Genomic DNA, 20,662 nt, shown 5'->3' with positions numbered 1-20,662 from the left:
CTATAATTTGTGACTTTCTCATCGCGCCCAGTATCAGAGTTCACTCGCGGTACCACGAATCCGAGAGAGACTCAGATTATTATTATTATTATTTTTTTTTCTTTTCTAGAATTTGCTTGAACATTCCAGTTGATTTTGCGACTTCTCTCATTGCGCTAAGAATTAAGAGTTCGCTTGCAGGAGTGATATTTTCGCCCTAATCCGAGAGAGAGGCTGCGGGCCGAGGGGAAGAGTGACATCAGGAGTACAGAGCTGGGCAGGGCCCTCCTCACTAATTCACTAATACGCGGGCAAAGCTGCAGGGGATGGCTAGTAATTTATAACTATAACAGGCTAAAAACAGTTTAAAAAGAACAAAGAAAAAACCTCCATAAAAAGGCTGCTGTGCGGCACGGTGCCCATGGTGCCCGTACCTATTTACCTGCTATCCACTGACTCCCCTTTTCTACAGAGGAAACACTACTAGCTATACTGAAATTTTGTTTGTGCTCCGACACAGGCAATGCCAAGTACACCTGCTAGTATTTGAACAGGCTTCACTCAGTAACTTCCATTACTACAAATCACATTACATCCATGTAGCCTGCAATGGCCTCATGCCCATTCTCTGGGATTCTCTGTTCGCGCCTGGTGCTTACTGGGATAGGCTCCAGCAACCCTACTCCAGATAAGCAGGTACAGAAAATGGATCACAAGCTTGTCAAAAAGCAAATTACGCGCATATTACAGTACACCAAAAAGTGTAAGTTGATTGAGTCATAAACTACACAAAGTTAGTGAAAATCAAAGCACGACTTGAAAGATTAAAGGACGCGATGACTAAAATACCACATCTGTTCCAGACACGCGTCATGGTAGTCAAACAGGTTAACAACAAACAGCACGTCACTTCTTGTTTCGATGAACCCTGAAGCACAATTGGATGCGGTATGTAGTAATGAGGATTATGAATGTTGCCCTATAAGTTAAAAGGTTTTAAAAAAAGACGTTCAAAGTTTTGAAGATGGGTTTTTAAAAATAAATGTCATAGTGAAATGAATGGTGACTAAGCACAGAGAAGCATCGCAGATCAGCCTGACACTGCCAAGTAACTACTCAAGGGACACAGATTTGAATGGCTTGTGACCAGTCGTCATCAAAAGCATGCAGGGGGGGTTCCTACACATCCAACCAATGGTGGCAGGGTCCTCTGTGTGCAATTCTTTATGACGGACACTGAAATAAGAAACAAAAGAGAGACAAGTTCTACTTAAAAGGGAGTGACACAGGAGGAGAAGCTGGGATTAAATGCCAGTAAAGGTTAGAGAGACAAAAAACTACTAAAACAAATTAAAAACAAAAGGTTTAAAATGCAAATTAAAAAAAAAATGCATTGTAATAAGACGGCAAGCTGAAGCACAAGTCCCTGCTGGGATGGGCTGTGGTTTCTTACCTTGCCGGGAAGCCAGCCTATTGAATAAAGGAAGGCAAGGAACATCCTGCTTTGGCCAGAAGAGTGAAAAGAAGTGTCCATGTGAAAGTGGGTACACTGGTACCTTGGCAGGGATGGGCCAAAGATCCTCACTCGGCCAGGAGGCCATAGAATGGAGGGACTGGGGTAGATAGTTTGGCAAGAATATACTCCCCCATCCAAACTAGACATGCTAGAGGGCGGCATCCTTGGGCTTCTGTACCCATGTGGGACACCTGCAGGGTATGCTGGGAACTGTAGCCCTGTAGATGCTGCTGGAGTTCATAACCCTTTTACTTTATGGGACTGCCTGCAGGCAATGCCCTCACACTGGAAGTACTCTTTTGATAAAAAAAAAGGAGCCACACTGCCTTGCCAAGGCGAGTTGGAGTCGGGAGTGGAAGGTGAACAAGGCTCAACTGGAGAGGAGCTGAGGAAGGAACAAGAGAAGAATGTGTGTCTTCTTGTGGAACCTTTTAAGAACAGTTTACAAGGTACTTACTGTTAGACACAAGTCCTGGGATCAAATAAAAGGTGTGTGTTATTGTGTCTGGGGTGCAGCCATATCCCATGCAGGTAACAACGTTTGCGATCCAACACACCACCACCTTAAATAGTGCCAGGTCGTCAGACATCGCAACAGTGTCTAAACACACAGCTAATAATAGAAGTCACTGGGACCAACAAAACACAGGCAAACCTCAGAATGACCCACCCAATATGGCACTGCAGTGACAGAATTATTCAGATCTCCACAAAGAAACTAGAACATCATGCAATGCAGAAAATAAAACCAAACCTGGCCAAAAATGACAATAAACGTACTGTTCACCAACTTCCATACAACCTGAGCTTCACATAAATGATCGTCCACGGGGATCACCGCAGTGGAATACGAAATGGGGCACAAGAGAGTCCAGAATAAGAAAGGCGATCCCCTGGACAGCTGGGTCAGGTGACGAGATCGGCATGTGAACTTCTGCCCCCGCGTGAGCCGAGCTGCTCTGCCCTGCCTTTATTTGCACATTTGCAGTCCGTATCAGCTGACTGCCTTCAGTCTTTCCTCTCGTCTTTTCCCAGGCTGTAAACATTGTCCCCGAGCCGCCTTCCTCCCCCTTTCTGATGCATTCCTTTCATAGCACTGCAGATGCACACACAATGGCGGCAAGGATTGGATTTCAAGCTGACATTCAACTTTCAGGATTTGGGTCTGCTGCTAATTGCCTGTAAAATGAACGAGTTTGAGGCTCCGATTAAAAGGTGGGCTTTGTGGAGGTAACACTATCAAGTTGACGACATGCTCTCCTCGTGGGGCCGGCCGCCTCCAGGCCGCTGACCTTCAGAAACCTGCTAAACAGGTCCGTGTCCTGTGCTGCCAGGCGGTCATCAGCCTTTAGTTCAGTGGGACGAGCTGGAAACGTTGGCTTCATCGTCAAACAGAGCCACTAAAAAGGAATTCACATTTGATTGCTAAACATGAGTCACCATGGACCGAGTGAAGACTCTTTAATGTCAAAACAGATCTCTGCAAAGTGGTCTCAACTTATTACAAGTATAAAAACACTGAATAACTGCTGCCCCGTGTAGTCACCCTCTTCAATTACGACACACCACTAGTGCAGACCATTGGCTTTTAGAAGTCCCCTCATTAGTACAATACAGGTCATCTGCATGGGGTTTCAACTGACTGTACCTGGAAGGTCTAACTTGTGCAGAGTCAGTATGGTGGGGTCTGACCTTCACAAGGAAGATACAAGAGCACAACAAGCATCTCCATGAAAAGCCCAAGTTAGGGGATAGAGACCAGAAAATCTTAATGTGACCAAAACGTCCAATGAACCAGAACCAGAAAATACAAGGAAAGAGAACAGCAGAGTCTGAGCAGGCCATCCACAAAAACTGACAAGCGAGGGAGGCCACCAATACACCTCTAAGTATCTGACACTGTGGCTTGTGACTCCTTCAGACACTTGAGTGACTAGGCAGACAACTGATGTGCTTTGGGGGGCTTCACCAGTCGCAGCTTTATGGAAGAGTGGCAAAGAGGGACAAGGCGCGGGACATGTCCGCAGAAGGCATGAGGGGAAACTCTGCTGCCATCTGGAAGAAGTTTCTACAGTTGGATGCACTGGAGGAATTAGCTATGGGCAACAATAGGGAGCAGCCACCCAGGGCGGCACGGGGCACCCACACATAAAAAAAAATTCAAAACAGCAATTATAGCCTGCGTTCATCAATCCATTAGGGAGCACCATTTATGAAAGTTAAGAAACTCACGCTCCAGACACCAAGTGGTGCCCACGCTCTGTAAAGTCCTCACTACGTACAGAAAGGGGTCCCAATCATGTAACTGAGGGTGCTCACGCTCTGGACACAGATGGGGAAATAGCTGTTGAAATTAGGGAAATACTCTTTCCACACCATCATCAGAGTGGGCACCGAATACAACAGGGAAGAGGCGCGAGCTCCTTAAATTCTGCATTATGTACACGTTTATGTAACTGAAGGGGCACATGCTCAGTCGTCAAAGTCTAATACAGACTACCCGCTATGGACACCAAGGGGTACTGCTCCACCCTCTTCACCCACGGCTCCAAAAATGACTGACACTGGTCTGATGAAACCAAAACGGAGCTTTTTGGCCATCAGACTAAAGGCTATGTTATAATACACCTTATCATAAACATGCCATCCCTACTGTGGAGGACGATGGTGGCAGCATAAGGCCGAGGGGATGTTTCTCTGTAGCAGGCAAAAAAACAGCATGGCAGGAAAAAATGGAATGCAGCAGAAAACGAGGAAATTCTGGAGGAAAACTTAATGGAGTCAGCAAGAAACCTCTGCATCGCAGTGCTGGATGGGTACTAAGATTTTAACTTTGGTGTGGACTCCAGCTTTAGGATCTCAATAACAAAGCAGGTCCAAATCAAAGAATGGAAGATTCCAGATGCTACCTCCATCTTACTCCAGCCTCCCTGGTGCTCCACGCCATCACACTGCACTATACGCCGCTTTCCTGCTTGATAGCCAAAAGGTACAAACTGTGGCAAAGCAATAAGGGGGATGCAGTTCCAACCACATCAAAGCAAGTACAGTGGTACCTCGGTATACATCTGCTTTGGAGTAAGTCCAACTTGGTATACGTCCTGTTTGGATTTGAAAAATTTAGCTTGGTATACGACCTTTGTTTGGAATACGACTCGCGTGCTGGAACACCGCGCGTGGTATAGCGGGTCCACGGCTTTAAAAAAAGGGCCAGGTTTTAACCCATATAGCCAAGTCGTTCTCCGTGGATGCGATTGCACTACCGCGGGGAAGTTAATGAGGTAGTTGGAGCGAGTCGCACCTGCACAAGTGGGCTGTGATTGAGAAGAGACTGACTGCATTTTTAACCTCAGATTTTATCGGATTTATTGATTGCTGTTTTTATCCCCACAGAACACTTGTTTTTATGGATATTTATTAAATAATCATTTATTGAAACCAGATGCACTGTACTTTTTGTTTGGACACCGATTTTTGTTTTACATAAAAGCACTTGGCATTCTTGCAATATCCCCTGGTTTAATTTGAGAATTGTCCTCATTTGTCAGCTCATCTCGGTGACATTACCGACACTGTCGGTTCAGGACTTATGGGAGTGTGGAGCGGACCTGCATCGTCACACCGCGCGCTACCCTACGCTGCCCACGAGCGTCAGTACGCCAGTTGCTAGCATTCAGTGAACAACCCATGCTATAACTCTGTGAATTTTTAAGTGATTGTGTTTTTTCGTGTAAATTTGAAATGATTGTTGAAAAGTATGAAGGTGGCATGCGTATCCGGGACATGGCTGCTGCATACCGAATGCCGAGAACGATGGTATCTACGATTGTGAAAAAGACATTATTAAAAAGTAAAGTGAGGTTAAATTTTCATTTATTTCATCTAATTGCTTTTGTATTTATGTATTTTACTATTAAGCAGTGTTTAAATTATTTTATACAACCCCAACGACGTATAATATGCCAGTCACAACAGGATTTTTTTTCATGGGAACGGATTAATCATTTTCCCATTTCTTATGGGAAAAATTTGTTTGGTACCTCGGTATATGCCCTTAATCCGTTCCAGATCCTTGAACGTATACCACTGTACTTCCACAAGTGTCAAGGGAAGGTCGGGGTGGGGGACTGAGAGGACGTTTACTTCCAGTAGAGAAAATCCAGAAATGCTGCTACTGTACTGTTTTAAAATGGGGAGTTTTTCCAGTGCGTTTCCTGTACTGGTATACCACATGACCCCAGTGCCCAGGGAGAGGATAAAGAGCTCAAGCAGTCAGCCAACGCTACATATGGCTTCAAACCACAAATGCCAACGTCATGGCTTGGCAGAGTCAGAGTCAAGATCTCAATCAAAAAGAGAACTGGGTGGCTCAACTCGACAAAGCCTCTTCAATCACAATCACCAATGCCACCGGACAGAACCCAAGCAGTTGTGAATGGCGGAGAAACTGGCAGAGCTGACCGAATCAATCTCGAGGCTGCCAGCTACTTGATACTAGCTGAATATTAACGGCACCAGTTATTTGGTCTTTAAATTTGTCATTAATGTAGTCCTCTTTGCAGGAGGTTTGTTTCCACTTTGACACTAAAGATATGTTTTTGTTGCTCAGTGTCAAAAAAAAAAAAAAACTAAATTCAACCCCCCTGTGACTCAATGCTGTAGAACAATAAAATGTGAAAACTTCCAAGGGGGCAAAGACTTTATAGGCACTGTATATCCATAAAAATAAAAAGAATCACATGTGCCGCTTTGTTCAAAAACATCTGAAAGGTTTGCCTCCAGCGAGCCATTACGTTGCATAATCTTCGAAAACAATCAAACACTCCATCAGAGGCATCCAACTCAAAGGCTCCTGCTTTGTCAGAATCCACCTTGAAGCACACAGGGCCAAACGCCAGTCTGAGATGTACAAATTAAAAACAGGTGTACCCGAGAGCAGACATGTCTCAAACTGATAGAGCCAAGTAAACAAACGACTCTCTGCACAGGCGTCTTAATGCATGGGCACGCAAGGGAAGTTGCCTGGGGGAGCCAGGCTATAAGGTTTACCAATTAAGTATCATTTATATGTTGAAATTTGTGTTTTTCAAGGCCCATGTTACATTGTACAAACATTTGTGTCGATTTACCTGTGCTGTACATCACTTATGTTTAAACACTGATATTGTTGGAAGAACCAATACAATAAATGTGTTTAATTTTAAATCGACCATTTACATTTCAATTCCTGTGAGTGATTGTGTAGGTAGCGGCCCCAGTGCACTGCTTTGCCCGTTGGGGCTATAATGCCATTAAGGTGGCCCTGGTCTCGTCCTCTAAATTTGCCCCTCACTTTGCTTTTCGGGCAGACCCACTCTAAGGATACACTTACAGTGACGTGCACATTTTCAAACTATCCGAGACTCCAGTGACCATCTGCACAAAAGACCCACTATGTGCAGCAGGATTTGAACCCAAAGTCTCCTCTTCAGGTTGCCATTCACTGTGCAGCCAATCATCTAACAGTCGGCCAGTTTTCGATGATCCTGAAGAGACTGGCCCAAGCAGCTTTACCTTTCACGGAGTTAAGACTTGCCTCCGAAAAAAATGCATCAGGCAGCCGTGTTTTGGAATTTAATTCTGCTGGCCAATGTTAACTGGTCCTGGAGACTTTTCTAACTTCTCATCTGCAACAGGATTCACATTGAGTTTCAGGAAGGTTCTTGTGCATGAAGAATCTATTCTGTTGTACATCCTGATGAAGCGAAAATTACAAGTGCATAATCCAACTCTGTTGTTTCATATCAAATTAAATTTCATTTGTCACATACAAATTACAGTGTGTACGGAAAGTATTCAGACCCCCTTCAATTTTTCACTCTGTTATATTGCAGCCATTTGCTAAAATCATTTAAATTACTTTTTTTCGTCATTAATGTACACACAGCACCCCATATTGACAGACAAAAAAAAGAATTTTTGAAATTGTTGCAGATTTATTAAAAGAGAAAAACTGAAATATCACCTGGTCCTAAGTATTCAGACCCTTTGCTCAGTATTTAGTAGAAGCACCCTTTTGAGCTCATACAGCCATGAGTCTTCTTGGGAAAGATGCAACAAGTTTTTCACACCTGGATTTGGGGATCCTCTCCAGTTCTGTCAGGTTGGATGGTAAACCATCATTTAAAAACTGCATTTTGTGTTTACTTGTGTTATATTTGACTAATGGTTAAATGTGTTTGATGATCAGAAACATTTTGTGTGACAAACATGCAAAAGAATAAGAAATCAGGAAGGGGGCAAATAATTTTTCACACCACTGTGTGTGTGAATATTTTTGTATTGTATGTATATTGTGTGTATATATCTCTCTAAGCTTCACGGTTCATTTTAAACTCGCACCCCCTTTGACGGACAATCCCGATTTCGCACCCCCTTGGTTTGAGAAGTATGAAAAAATATGAGGTTAACGCAGAAAAACAGATCACCAATTGAAGCTTTATGAATAATGGATACTTTATTCGCCATCAATAATTGTTTTAGTAAGGACATACTCAGTGTGATCTTCCTTCCATTTTCTAATTTTTTTCGCGACTAACCATGATTAAATGAACGGTAAAAAAGTAAGAGCGAAGCGAGGGTCACTTATTGAGGCAGGCAATCGACAGCTCAATAGCTTGCATGCTCGATGTGGTGCGCGTCAAGTCGATCTAAAATGTGAGATAAGATTAGAAAAAAAATATATCTTTTCAAGTTCTATTTGGATATAAGTAGGTTCTATTTAATCGACAGAAATCTCTTGGGTAGGAATGTAAGCTGAATTTAGTCTTTAAATTTCTATGGTGAAGAAAAATGTATGCAATGATGACTGAATTAAACTTACATCCCTACCAAACATATTTCTGTCGACTAAATAAAAATTAACTTATATTTAAAATTGAAATAGAACTTGAACAGATACGATAGTTCATAATGCCCATGCAGCACTACAGTAAGTGCACGTAAGAGCGGAAGTCATCCGTTTTAACAAGCAGCGTATAGCACCGATACGAAATAGCCTGCCCATTTAATCATTTAGGAATGGATAAATAAAAATTTTGTACAAATAATGTTTTTCATTTTTCTTCCTCGATGAATTCTGGCAGCCCCAGCAACAGCTGCTTGCACCCCAAAGCTCATAACAGTGACAAAACAATTACATTGACAATCATGTTGTTATTTTCAAAATGTTTCCTTTTCTTTTTCATTACTTCTTTAACACACTACTTCTCTGCTGCGAAGCGCGGGTATTTTGCTAATCTATAAATACGAGCATCTTACAGTTTTTGCTTACAAATGTATCTGTCAGGTCGCTGACAGAATAGATGTAGTCGGATGTGTAGAGAGAATACTGTGTGTGTTACTATTTGCCTCTATCCATCTCTCTATAGCTGTGTGTGGCCTTTAGGACAAAAAACAACCTGAAGACTCCCCAGCGGTTTTACTATACTGGTGAACTTGTAGGGGTGTCAGCCAACTCTTAAGAATTACCCAGGTCAGAGGTTGTGGACCCTCCTTTGCAGCTGGGAAAGGTTGCATCTTGTCCAATATGGATGTGTAGTCGAGTGTAGCTGTAGCACAAACTGAGAGGGACAGGCTGTTACCCGTCTCAGGCAAACTTACAACATGCATGTGCCACAAAGCAGAGTTTGACTGCTTGGGTTGAATGAGAAGTTAGCAAGCGCCGGAAAAATGTAGAAGTGCCTGCATGCGCCATCTCACCAAGTGCAAGTCACACTTGTATAAAATTCTACACCAACTCCTGTGGCTGTGGTTGAGAATGAGCAGAGCAGAGCGCTCTCTCCCAAAACACACACTGACTGACTTTTTTCATTTATATGTCTAATATTACATTTCATAGTTATTTCATTACTTATTGTTTCATAATTTAACACAGTTACTTTCAGATTTGCATTTATGCTCAACTATTGCAGCTCATAATTTGTGCATCTTCTGGTATTCAGTAAACTACATCAATACTTTCAGGCTTGCTTAGTGACAGCACCACATTAATAACATTTATGTACTTTTTTTCTTAATTCAGTTAAGAGTTCTCATTGCGGTTTGCTCTCTATATTATCGTTGCATATTAGTACAGCACGGCGTAACATTCAAGTGCGTTTGGCCGCTAATTTAACTTGTATGAAGGCTGGAGCATTTCGCAATTTTTATTTACTTCATCCTAGAGTTGGTTATTATATTTCTGATTATTTAGTAGTTTTGAAACAATGAGTCATATTCAAATGTAACAGCAATAATAGAATACAATTCCATGTTTTAAATCTCTGCTTTTAAATGGCACTTTGAAATGGAGTTAAAAACAGAGTAAAAAGGCAGCTTGTGGTGGCTCAATGGCCGTCATATACCTGAGACTGCAACTCGAGCGATGCGACAATGTCATTGACTGGTGTGTGTTGCTGGCGGGGGGGTTGCGACTAGCTGGTGTTAAATTTTCTTAAACATAACATTTCTGAAAGTATACCCAATAGAGGCTCATCTGATAATTAGCAATTGAAAAATATCTAATACCAAAATGACCAACACTAGAATAAAATTAGCATCAATATTACCTATGAAAGCAAAAAAAAAAAAAGAACTGAAATAAGGTCCCCCATCTAGCTATTAATATCATTTAAAACTGAGTAATTTGCTAAAATTATACAAATTTGTAAAAACTTGAAAGGAATGTATTTATTGTAGGGCAGAAATATGAAGGGCAGATAATGAGCAAGATGATCAGGGGGGCTTGCCGTGACTGTTCATGCGTATCTGGGACTGAAAGATCAGGGGCTAAAGCCACTGCAATCCCCCAGCTTTTGAGACCACTGTCCATTTTTAAATAATTTGACCATTCAATGAGTTTAGTCTTACTTATACTTACATATTTCCTTTCCCCTCCCGTAGTGGGTAGCGCTGCTGCCTTGCAGTTAGGAGACCTGGGTTTGTTTCCCGGGTCCTCCCTGTGTCTGCGCAGGTTTCCTCCCACAGTCCAAAGACATGCAGGTGAGGTGCACTGGCGATCCTAAATTGTCCCTAGTGTGTGTGCATGCCCAGCGGTGGGCAGGCGCCCAGCCCAGGGTTTGTTTCCTGCCTTGTGCCCCATGTTGACTGGGATTGACTCCAGCAGACCCCCCGTGACCCTGTAGTTAGGATATAGCGGTTTGGATAATGGATGGATGGATGGTTACGTTGCCTAAAGCAGCAGGAGAGGGCGCCGCTATCCTAGCGGTTTGTGCCCACGCGTTCTTCCCGGCATATGACTGACTTGAGTTGGCCATCTGAGAGGCAGTCAGATGAGAGAAAGGGGGGAAAAAAATACAAAATCTACGAGGGGGTGTCGAGCTAAAGTCAGAAAATGAGATTTATTAGAAAATGGAACCCACCTTAACAAAACTGATGCTGCCATTTCTCAATCTCATCTTCACCCTTCTCAATGCACTTACGCTTCCTGCCTGGATTCCAGCAGAATAAAAAGTGTTGTCTTGTCCTCACCACCACTCCACATTGTCATTGGTCATAAATCGATTTTTTTTTTTTTTTAAGCGGTCCAAAAATATGTAAATTACTTTGCGCCAGATAAGGAGGATGTTGGCAATACCTCAAACTTCAGTTTCTCCAGACAAGCCCTGGTGTGTTTGTGTGTCATTGTCTGGTCTTTGAGACAGCAGTCCCCGCCGTTTAGATCGAAAAGCAGGCTTCACATATTGGCCTCCAGCAAGTCACAGTAACTTACACTGGTGACCCTGCGGCATGGAATGTTCAAAGAGTGGTGGCGAGGACAAGGCAAAACCTTTTATTCTGCTAGAATCCCAGCATTTTCAGGCAGGTGGTGCAAATGCATTGAGAAGGGTGGAGAAGACATTAAGAAACAACTGACTCAGTTTTGTTAAGGTGCGTTCCATTTTTTAATAAATCCCATTTTCTAACTTTGGCTCGATTCCCCCTCGTACAAGTTCAAGAGATCAGATTGAAACAGTAAACTCATTCCTAGTTGCGGCCACACGTCTTTTTAAGATGGACGAGTTTGCAAATTCAGCAATGCTCTTTCAATGGAAAATTTTACAACCATGGACGGGGTGATGTGTTTCGAGAGATCACAACGAAAATGGAACTGTCTCGATACATTTCTTTGAATGGTTAAGTGTGCCACATCAACAAAATTGGTCCACAGGGAGGCCCCGGCCCCGAGTTGTTTCAGGCAGATGGGCAGACATTGGCTACCGCAACAGACACTTTACACATTATATGCGAACGCACCTAAAACTGTTTAACAAAGAGATATCCACAGAGCCAATTTGACAGGTATTCAGAGAACAGTAAAGGTTTCTAATCACGTCTTAAAGACACAGAGGGAGTCAGCAGTTCGGATGGAGATGAGCAGCTTGTTCCACATACCAGACGCTCCATATGAAGAAGGGAGTCTGGATTGAGATTCGCTATCACGCTGACGTGGGTCACTGGCGAGCCTGGGTAGAAGACAAGGAGCAGAACACCTCACCATGGTCTCCATATACACAGGTGCTGACCCAAGCATCACAGATCTCAACTGAACACATGCTGCTACAAGTTGATGCCATCACAGCACAAAGGGGTGAGCAGGTCATTAATGTTGATCTACAAGACTGTCATGGCTCTGCCAGCCAGCCAGCCACAGACACACTAGAAAAAGGAGAGTGAAGCAAATGGAAGAAGCAGTAAATTGCACTCACGGAAATGTTTAAGATGTCAAATTGGAAGAGTCAACTCATTCTAAGAAAGTGGTCAGGGTGGCTGCTGAGTTAGCATGTGGCATAAGTCAGGTACGGTGCCTTTTAAAACTCCACAACCAAGAATATTTTGAACACGGCGGCCACAGTGGAGAGCTGCAACGTTCTGTAAAATTCAAAGACAGGACTCGCCTTGGCAAATGACGGAGGGCCCAGCAGCGACTAAAATTACAAGGAATAGAATGTGATGCGGCACAGGATTTGGGCTGTGAGATGCCCAGGTCATAATGGCAGCAACACAAGATCACCATCAACAGGGACTTAACACACTCCAAAGCAATGCATTGTTTTTTTTTTTTGGAGACAGAAAGATAAGCCAAGGAAAGCTTAAGCATGCCACCAGGTGGCAGCAGGAATGTTCATAACCTTAAACTGAGCCCCCAAGCTTCCCATGTTGTGAAGTCTCCTTTTAACATATAAAGCCTTAAATGGCCGAGGTCTGGCTTACTTGTCTGAACTTATCATGACTTACAAACCTGATCGCACATTAAGATCTCAAGATGTCGATCTGCTTATGATTCCAAGAATTAATAAAATAACAGTGGGAGATCGAGCTTTTAGTTACAGGACCCCCCTAAACTGTAGAATGGTCTTCCTGCTTCTATAAAAAAAGATGCCACTTCGGTCTCAGCTTTCAAATCTTGGCTGAAGACTCACCACTTCAGTTTAGCACACCCTGACTAGAGCTGCTGATTAACTGTACAGACTGCATCTCTGTTGTTAGTCATTAGCACTAAAACATAAGGAATATGATAGTCAGAATGTGTTACTCACCCTCACCTATTCAGTTTTTTTTCTCAGTACTCAAAATGTGCCACTGCCCAAGGTAAAGTCATCTCTGATGGAGGATCGTAGGAATCAAAGGGTAGAGGGGTCCTTTCATCGGATTGACTGGCCCAGCGCTATCCCATCTGTGGAACGGCCAATAGGGGGAGGCAGCTTGATGGCTGACGTCTCCAGTACTCTGAACAAATCCAAAACTTACTATGGGATATCATCAACTGTTGAATTCTGCTCTGTACTTGTAATATTTCTATTGTACTACTGTATTGTATTGAGGATTACTTGTTTTCTGTCTATTGTGTTGTATTGAGCCCCTTTTTTTTTTTTTTTGATACCCACAGCACACCCAACCTACCTGGAAAGTTGTCTCTCCCTTTCCAAAGGGTTTCTTCAATTTTTTTTTTTTTTTTAAAAAAGGAGGAGTTTATCCTCATCTTAGAGAGTCAAGGCTGGGGGGCTGTCAAAAAGCCGGGGCTGTTAAAAACCCATTGCGGCACTCCTTTTGTGATTTTGGGCTATACAAAAATAAATTGCATTGTATTGTTTTGAATTCTGTATCACAACAACAACAACATTTATTTCTATAGCACATTTTCATACAAACAGTAGCTCAAAGTGCTTTACATATTAAAGAATAGAAAAATGAAAGACATAATTATAAAACAAAATAAATCAACATTAACATCGAATAAGAGTAAGGTTCAATGGCCAGGGGGGACAGAAAAACAAAAAAACTCCAGACGGCTGGAGAAAAATAAAATCTGTAGGGATTCCAGACCATGAGACCACCCAGTCCCTCTGGGCATTCTACCTAACATAAATGAAACAGTCCTCTTTGGATTTAGGATTCTCACGGAAGGGCTTGATGATGATAATGGTCACGTAGACTTCTTCCTTTTAATCCGTCCATCATTGTTGGAGAATCATTAAGCTTTGAGTAGGTGGAGGTGGCGCAGGCCACCACAACACACCATTGGCTTGTGCTTTGTGGTAAAATGGTATATACATTTCGTCCGTCTCTCACTATCTAGCCATGAAGAAGACAATTTGGCAGACATTACTGAAAACCGCATGCAGGCCCATTTCAATCCTTCATTCAAAAGGCCATGTGGGAGACTGAGGAGAAGCCAAGAGTCACCGATGGACACCAGATTCACTTTGTCATTGAGCCTTAACAGTATGGTTTGCCAGCATTCCCACTGTATGCTGCTTCTTTAATATTTCTGTGCATATTATCAGTAACACATAATTAAATGTGCAACTTAATGCCTACCTGTTCCTGGACTCCAGCCAAGTGCTTGAAGTTACACATGTAGAACAGAAGGGGGCAAAAAGTTCTAAAGCATCGGACCCCAGGGTGGTAAACGTATGGGATTTAACACATTTGATGAAGGTGTACACAATAAATGGTATAAAAAGGGGAAAATAGTGTCACCGTAGGACACTTCAAGACAAAACCACCTTTAATAGAGATATGGGGGCTAGACCACTAGGAAAAAGAGGCCACTCATGGGAACTGTAGTGGCACAGGGCCACAGTTTCCCCAAGGATGAGGTATTGGGACAGCTCAGCTATTAACTAAACAAACGGGCCTGATGGACAATGGTCTCCTCTCGTCTGTCACATATCTTATGCTCATAGGTTCGGTGGTCTACTGGCCTTTCCCAGAAGTATCATCTTGGTTAAGCTTAAAAGACTCTCCTGGCACTTTGCAGGCTGCAATGACTAGCTTACAATAAGAGGGGCTCCCTGACATCTTCAATGTCTCCACTCAAATCCAAACAGACCCCTCCCAAACGTATACTTAGATGTTATATGTGACTATTCAGCATTGTTCCCAATTGGTGCTTATTTAATCAATAATTTTGTTATCTCAATTCAAATTTATATCTGTGCTTAATAGTTTTTCTCCATCATCATCATCATCAATACAATACAGTTTATTTTTGTATAGCCCAAAATCACACAGGAAGTGCCGCAATGGGCTTTAACAGGCCCTGCCTCTTGACAGCCCCCCAGCCTTGACTCTGAGAAGACGAGGAAAAACTCCCAAAAAAAAAATGGAAGAAACCTTGGGAAAGGCAGTTCAAAGAGAGACCCCTTACCAGGTAGGTTGGGCGTGCAGTGGGTGTCAAAACAATACAATACACAGAACAGAACAAATCCTTAATACAGCATAAAAATAAAAATTTTAGAAGTACGCAGAATTTAACAGTAGATGATATCACATAATAAGATTTGGATATTTTTAGAGTCCTGGAGACCTCATTCATCAAGCTGCCTCCCCCATTTGGCCATTCCACGGCTGAAACGATGCTGGGCCAGCCAATCCGATGATATGACCCCTCTTTCCCATGATTCCTGTAATCCTCCATCAGGGATGACTTTACCATAGGCAGGCAAACAACTTGGCAGGTGGGCCGTGGCACCAATTGCCACATTTGAGTACCGAGAACAGAAACAGAATAGGTGAGGGTTAGTATTCAATTCTAACTACAGTATCATGTTACTTATGTTTTAGTGCTAATGACTAACAACTGAGATGCAGTCTGTACAGTTAGTTAATCAGCAGCTCTAGTCAGAATATGCTAAACTGAAGTAGTGAATCTTCAGCCGGGATTTAAAAGGCTGAGACTGAAGCAGGAAGACCACTCCAGAGTTTAGGGGCCCTGTAACTAAAACCTCCCACTGTTATTTTATTAATCCTTGGAATCCTAAGCAGACCGACATCTTGAGATCTTAATGTGTGCTCAGGTTTGTAAGTCATGATAAGTTCAGACAAGGAAGCCACACCTCGGCCATTTAATGCTTTATATGTTAAAAGGAGAATTTTGAAATCTGCCCTAAACTTAACCAGGACGCAGTGTGAGGATTTAAGAACTGGAGTTATGTGTTCGTATTTTCTTGTTCTTGTAATAAATTCTTGCAGCTGCATTTTGGATTAACTGGAGGCTGAATAAAGAACAGTCTGAACAGCCAGTGAACACCGCATTGCAGTAGTCAATCCTACTAGAGATAAATGCATGAATTAATTTCTCAGAATCCTGTTTATTTAGAAAGCACCTTAATTTCCTAACATTAAGATGGAAGAAACATGTTTTGGACAACTTTGTAATATGTGCTTTAAGTCAAGTCAAATCAAGTAGAGCTTTGTCATCCTAACAATATACTTACAGTACACAGTAGGATGAAATATCGTCCTCCAGAGTCAAAAGGTGCAATACACAAGATAGATAGAGATATATACATAAAAAAAAATATACAGTGTTATGTAGTGCTATGTAATCCAGAGAGGGTAAGGAGTAAAGAGTCCAGTGTGGAGGAGGGCAGCATGGTGTTCAGGAGCCAGACTGTCTGAGGAAAGAAACTATTGCACAATCTAGCAGACCTGCTCCTGGTGCTGCAGAGTCGTCTTCCAGATGGAAGAGGAGTAGCAGTTGGTGGGAGGGGTGGTGGGGATCAGCCATGATGCTAGTGGCTTTATGAAGGCAGCGTGAGGTGTAGATCTCCTGCAGACTGCTTAGTGAACTGCCAATAATGCGCTCAGCGGTCCGCACAATCCTCTGAAGGGCTTTGCAGTCGGAGGCATGGCAGTTTCCATACCAAACTGTGATGCAGCTGGTCAGGACGCTCTCTATGGTGCCTCTGTAGAAGGTGGTAAGTATGGGTTTGGGGAGGTGCACCTTCTTCAGTCGTCGCAGGAAGTAGAGACGCTGCTGGGCTTTTTTTGTAAGATAGGTGGTGTTTTTGGTCCAAGACGGGTCCTCTGTGATGTGAACACCGAGGAACTTGGTGCTCTTCACTCTCTCTACTGTGATGCCATCAATGCTGAGTGGAAGATGGTCAGCCTTGGTCTTCCTGAAGTCAACAATCAACTCTTTTTTCTTTTCAACATTAAGAGACAGATTATTGTCTTTGCACCAAAGTGCCAGCCGTTCCACATCTTATCTGTATGCCGCGACATCGTCGTTCTCGATGAGTCCCACTACTGTAGTATCATCGGCGAACTTGTTAATGTGGTTTGTGTAAGAGTTGGAAATGCAATCCTGGGTCAGTAGCGTGAAGAGTAGCAGGCTCATCACACAACCCTGGGGGGCACCTGTGCTCAGTGTGATGGTGTTAGATCTTAAATTCCCAATCTGTACTGTTTGGGGTCTTGCAGTGAGAAAGTCCAGAATCCAGTTGCAGGTGGAGGTGTTAAGTCCAAGCAGATTCAGCTTACTGATTTAAATGACATGCTAGAATCAAAGATAACTTCTAGATTGCGGGCTGATTCAGTAAAATTAATTGGGATTCCAACTGAGGTAAATGATAGAAAAATATTGCTGTGATCAGCGTCATCTTTGTTTTATCTGTATTTAAAGACAAGTAGTTCTCATCCAGGGCGGCACGGTGGTGCAGTGGTAGCGCTGCTGCCTCGCAGTTAGGAGACCCAGGTTCGCTTCCCGGGTCCTCCCTGCATGGAGTTTGCATGTTCTCCCCGTGTCTGCGTGGGTTTCCTCCGGCACTCGGTTTACTCCCACAATCCAAAGACATGCAGGTTAGGTGGATTGGCGATTCTAAATTGGCCCTAGTGTGTGCTTGGTGTGTGGGTGTGTTTGTGTGTGTGTCCTGCGGTGGGTTGGCACCCTGCCCAGGATTGGTTGTTCCTGCCTTGTGCCCTGTGTTGGCTGGGATTGGCCCTGTGACCCTGTATTCGGATTCAGCGGGTTAGAAAATGGATGGATGGATGGATAGTTCTCATCCATCCACTCCTTTAAGTCGCTAACACAACTAATTAAAGACAACATCGGAGAAACTTCATTTGATTTAAATGAAAGGTATAACTGGGTGTCATCTGCATACGAGTGAAAATTAACATTGTTTCCTAATGAGAGATCCCAGTGGAAGCATGTAAAGTGAAAACAGTGACAGTCACCCTGCAGGACACCATATCTCACTTCTGTGTATAATGACGGAGTCCCGTCAGCACATTTCTGTACATATTGGAATCGATTTGATAAATAAGAACTAAACCAAAAAGAGCACGGGGCCTGTAAGCCCAACATCGTTTTCTAGCCTGTGCAGTAAAATAAAATGGTCAATGGTGTCAAATGCTGCACTAAAGTCTAACAACATAATTACAGTGGAGTTTCCTTCATCAGAGGATATCAGAATGTCATTTACAACCCGTGTTAGTGCTGTTTCTGTACTATGACCAGTGCGGAAACCAGACTGGAATTTCTCAAATAAATTGTAATGCGTAAGGTGTGACTGAAGCTGACTGGCGACTACTTTCTCTAGTATTTTAGAGAGAAATGGTAAATTTGAAATAGGCCTATAGTTATTTAGTATGTGTGGGTCTAGGTCTGACTTTTTAAGTAAAGGTTTAATGACTGACACTTTTAGTGCATCAGGTACGGTGCCATGCAGTAATGAACTATTGATAATGTTTAGAGTAGGCTGCAAGAACATCCATTGCACTTTTACTAGTTTTGTTGGCACTGGATCTAGGGAACAAGTAGTGGGCTTCATTTTAGTAATTAAAGTTAAGACTTCCTGCTCAGTTACAGGATTAAAATTATTAAAGTGCTGAATGCAATGTGAGACAGGGTCTGCTAAGCTAGTATTTGGTTTGTACTGTGATGCTGAGATCTTATATTTTTAATTTTCTCATTGAAGAAGTTCATAAAGTCTGTACTGCTAATATCTGTTGGTATTTTGCACTGTTGATCTGAATTCCCATTTGTTAATTTAGCCACTGTTCTAAACAGTACCCGAGGATTTTTATTATTGCTATCTATTAATGTAGAATAGTATTCTGAGCGAGCTTTAAAGAGGCTTTTTATATTTATTAACACTCTCTGTCCATGCAATTTGAAAGACATGTAGCTTTGTTGTTCTCCATCTGCGCTCCAGTTTTCGACACTCTAATTTAAGAGCTCGAGTGTTTTCATTAAACCAGGGAGAGTTTCTATGTGCTTTGATCACTTTTGTTTTAAGGGGAGCCACTGTGTCCAGAGCATCTCTCAAGGTCACATTATAATGTGATGTTAGCTGATCTAAATTGTATTCCACAATTACACTCTACTTACTCAAGGTATCTATAAATTTTGAAGCAGAATTACAATCTAGATGTCGCACTGTCTTGGTTTTAATCTGTGAGTGCGCTGGCAAGGGCAGGACTAAATCAAATGTAATTAAGTAGTGATCGGAAATAACTTCATTTAATGGAGTAATATTTAAATTTTGAATTTCAACTTTGTAAGTTATAATTAAATCTAATGTGTGGTTATGATTATGAGTTGGACCTTTGACAATCTGACAAAATCCTACTGAATTTAACAAATAAGTAAAACATTTGCTAAAAGTGTCAGTTTCCACATCAATGTGTACATTAAAATCCCCCATCAGAACTACGTGATCATAATTTATAGCCAAATCAGACAGAAGGTTGCTAAATTCAGTCATGAACAATGAATATGGCCCTGGTGGTCTGTAGACTAGCACTATAATTGTGTTGGAATCTGTTTTAATATTTAAAATGAATGCCTCAAAGGATGTAAAGTTGCCTACATTTTTAGAAGTGATTTGCATTTGTTATAATGAATTATTCCAAGGCCTCCTCCTCAACCAGAATCTCTAGACTTATGAAGGAACGAGTATCCATCTGGTGACGCCTCAGCTAGGGGAACAGTGTCACATTTACTAAGCCAGGTTTCAGTGAGAAGACACAGATCAGATTTTATACTTTAATATATCATTTACTAAAACAGCTTTAGTGCCAAGAGAGCGAATGTTCAATAAACAGCATTTAAAACTGCACAGTTCTTTCTGAACTGGAGATGTATTTTTTGTTTTAATTTGAAGTAAATTTCTATTACAGATGCCCCTGGTGGAGGGTCTGCTTTTATCCCTTGGTCTAATTATACAGCTTATTTTTTGGTTATCAATTAATTTAACAACAACAACAACATTTATTTATATAGCACAATTTCATACAAAAAGTAGCTCAAAGTGCTTTACATAATGAAAAATAGAAAAATAAAAGACACAGTAAGAAAAGAAAATAAGTCAATATTAATTAACATAGAATAAGAGTAAGGTCCAATGGCCAGAAAAAACAAAAAAAAAAAAACTCCAGACGGCTGTAGAAAAAAATAAAATCTGTAGGGATTCCAGACCATTAGACTGCCCAGTCTCCTCTAAGGTTTGTATCAGGACTAAATTTACTGGATGCCCCACAATAGGGATTATGGGTAACAGCTTCAGGAAAAAAAACAGGTGGGATAAACATCAGCCTGTGACTTAAGATCACATGACTGTGGCCTGGATGGTGCTCTGATCAGTCAGCCAGGCAGTTTGCTGCCATATTTTGGGATAATACATAAGATCCCCTCCAGTTAGGACGAAGACCATCTCTTCTGAAAAATCCAGGCCTTTCCCAAAAAGCATCCCAATTGTTCACAAATGCTATTCTTTTATTTGCACACCAGGTTTCTAGCCAGCAGTGAAGGGAATGCAATCTGCTATAAATCACATCCCCTCTATATAATCTTGGTAAGGGACCAGATACAATTAAATTCCGACATTTTCTTTTAGCTTTGGTGCATAGAGAGAT

General features: G+C 42.1%; 1 protein-coding gene across 7 annotated transcripts in view; it reads right to left on the bottom strand.

Moving 5' to 3' along the window:
• The window catches only part of plekha7b (pleckstrin homology domain containing, family A member 7b), a 294,855-nt gene that overhangs the window by 222,149 nt on the left and 52,044 nt on the right, over window positions 1-20,662 (bottom strand). Inside the window, exon 1 of one of the 7 annotated variants that reach the window (XM_039738698.1) lies at window positions 2,276-2,307. The exons of the other annotated variants lie outside the window; for them this stretch is intronic. Within the exon in view, the coding sequence (XP_039594632.1) occupies window positions 2,276-2,292 (17 nt within the window). The 5' untranslated portion in view covers window positions 2,293-2,307. Of the gene's footprint in view, window positions 1-2,275; window positions 2,308-20,662 lie in introns of those variants that run through there. 7 annotated transcript variants of the gene reach the window in all.

Source organism: Polypterus senegalus, chromosome 1 (genome assembly GCF_016835505.1).
Source record: "Polypterus senegalus isolate Bchr_013 chromosome 1, ASM1683550v1, whole genome shotgun sequence".
Taxonomy (NCBI): Eukaryota; Metazoa; Chordata; class Cladistia; order Polypteriformes; family Polypteridae; genus Polypterus; species Polypterus senegalus.
Note: the sequence above shows the minus strand (reverse complement) of the source record. Positions and strands in the feature narration are given on the sequence as shown.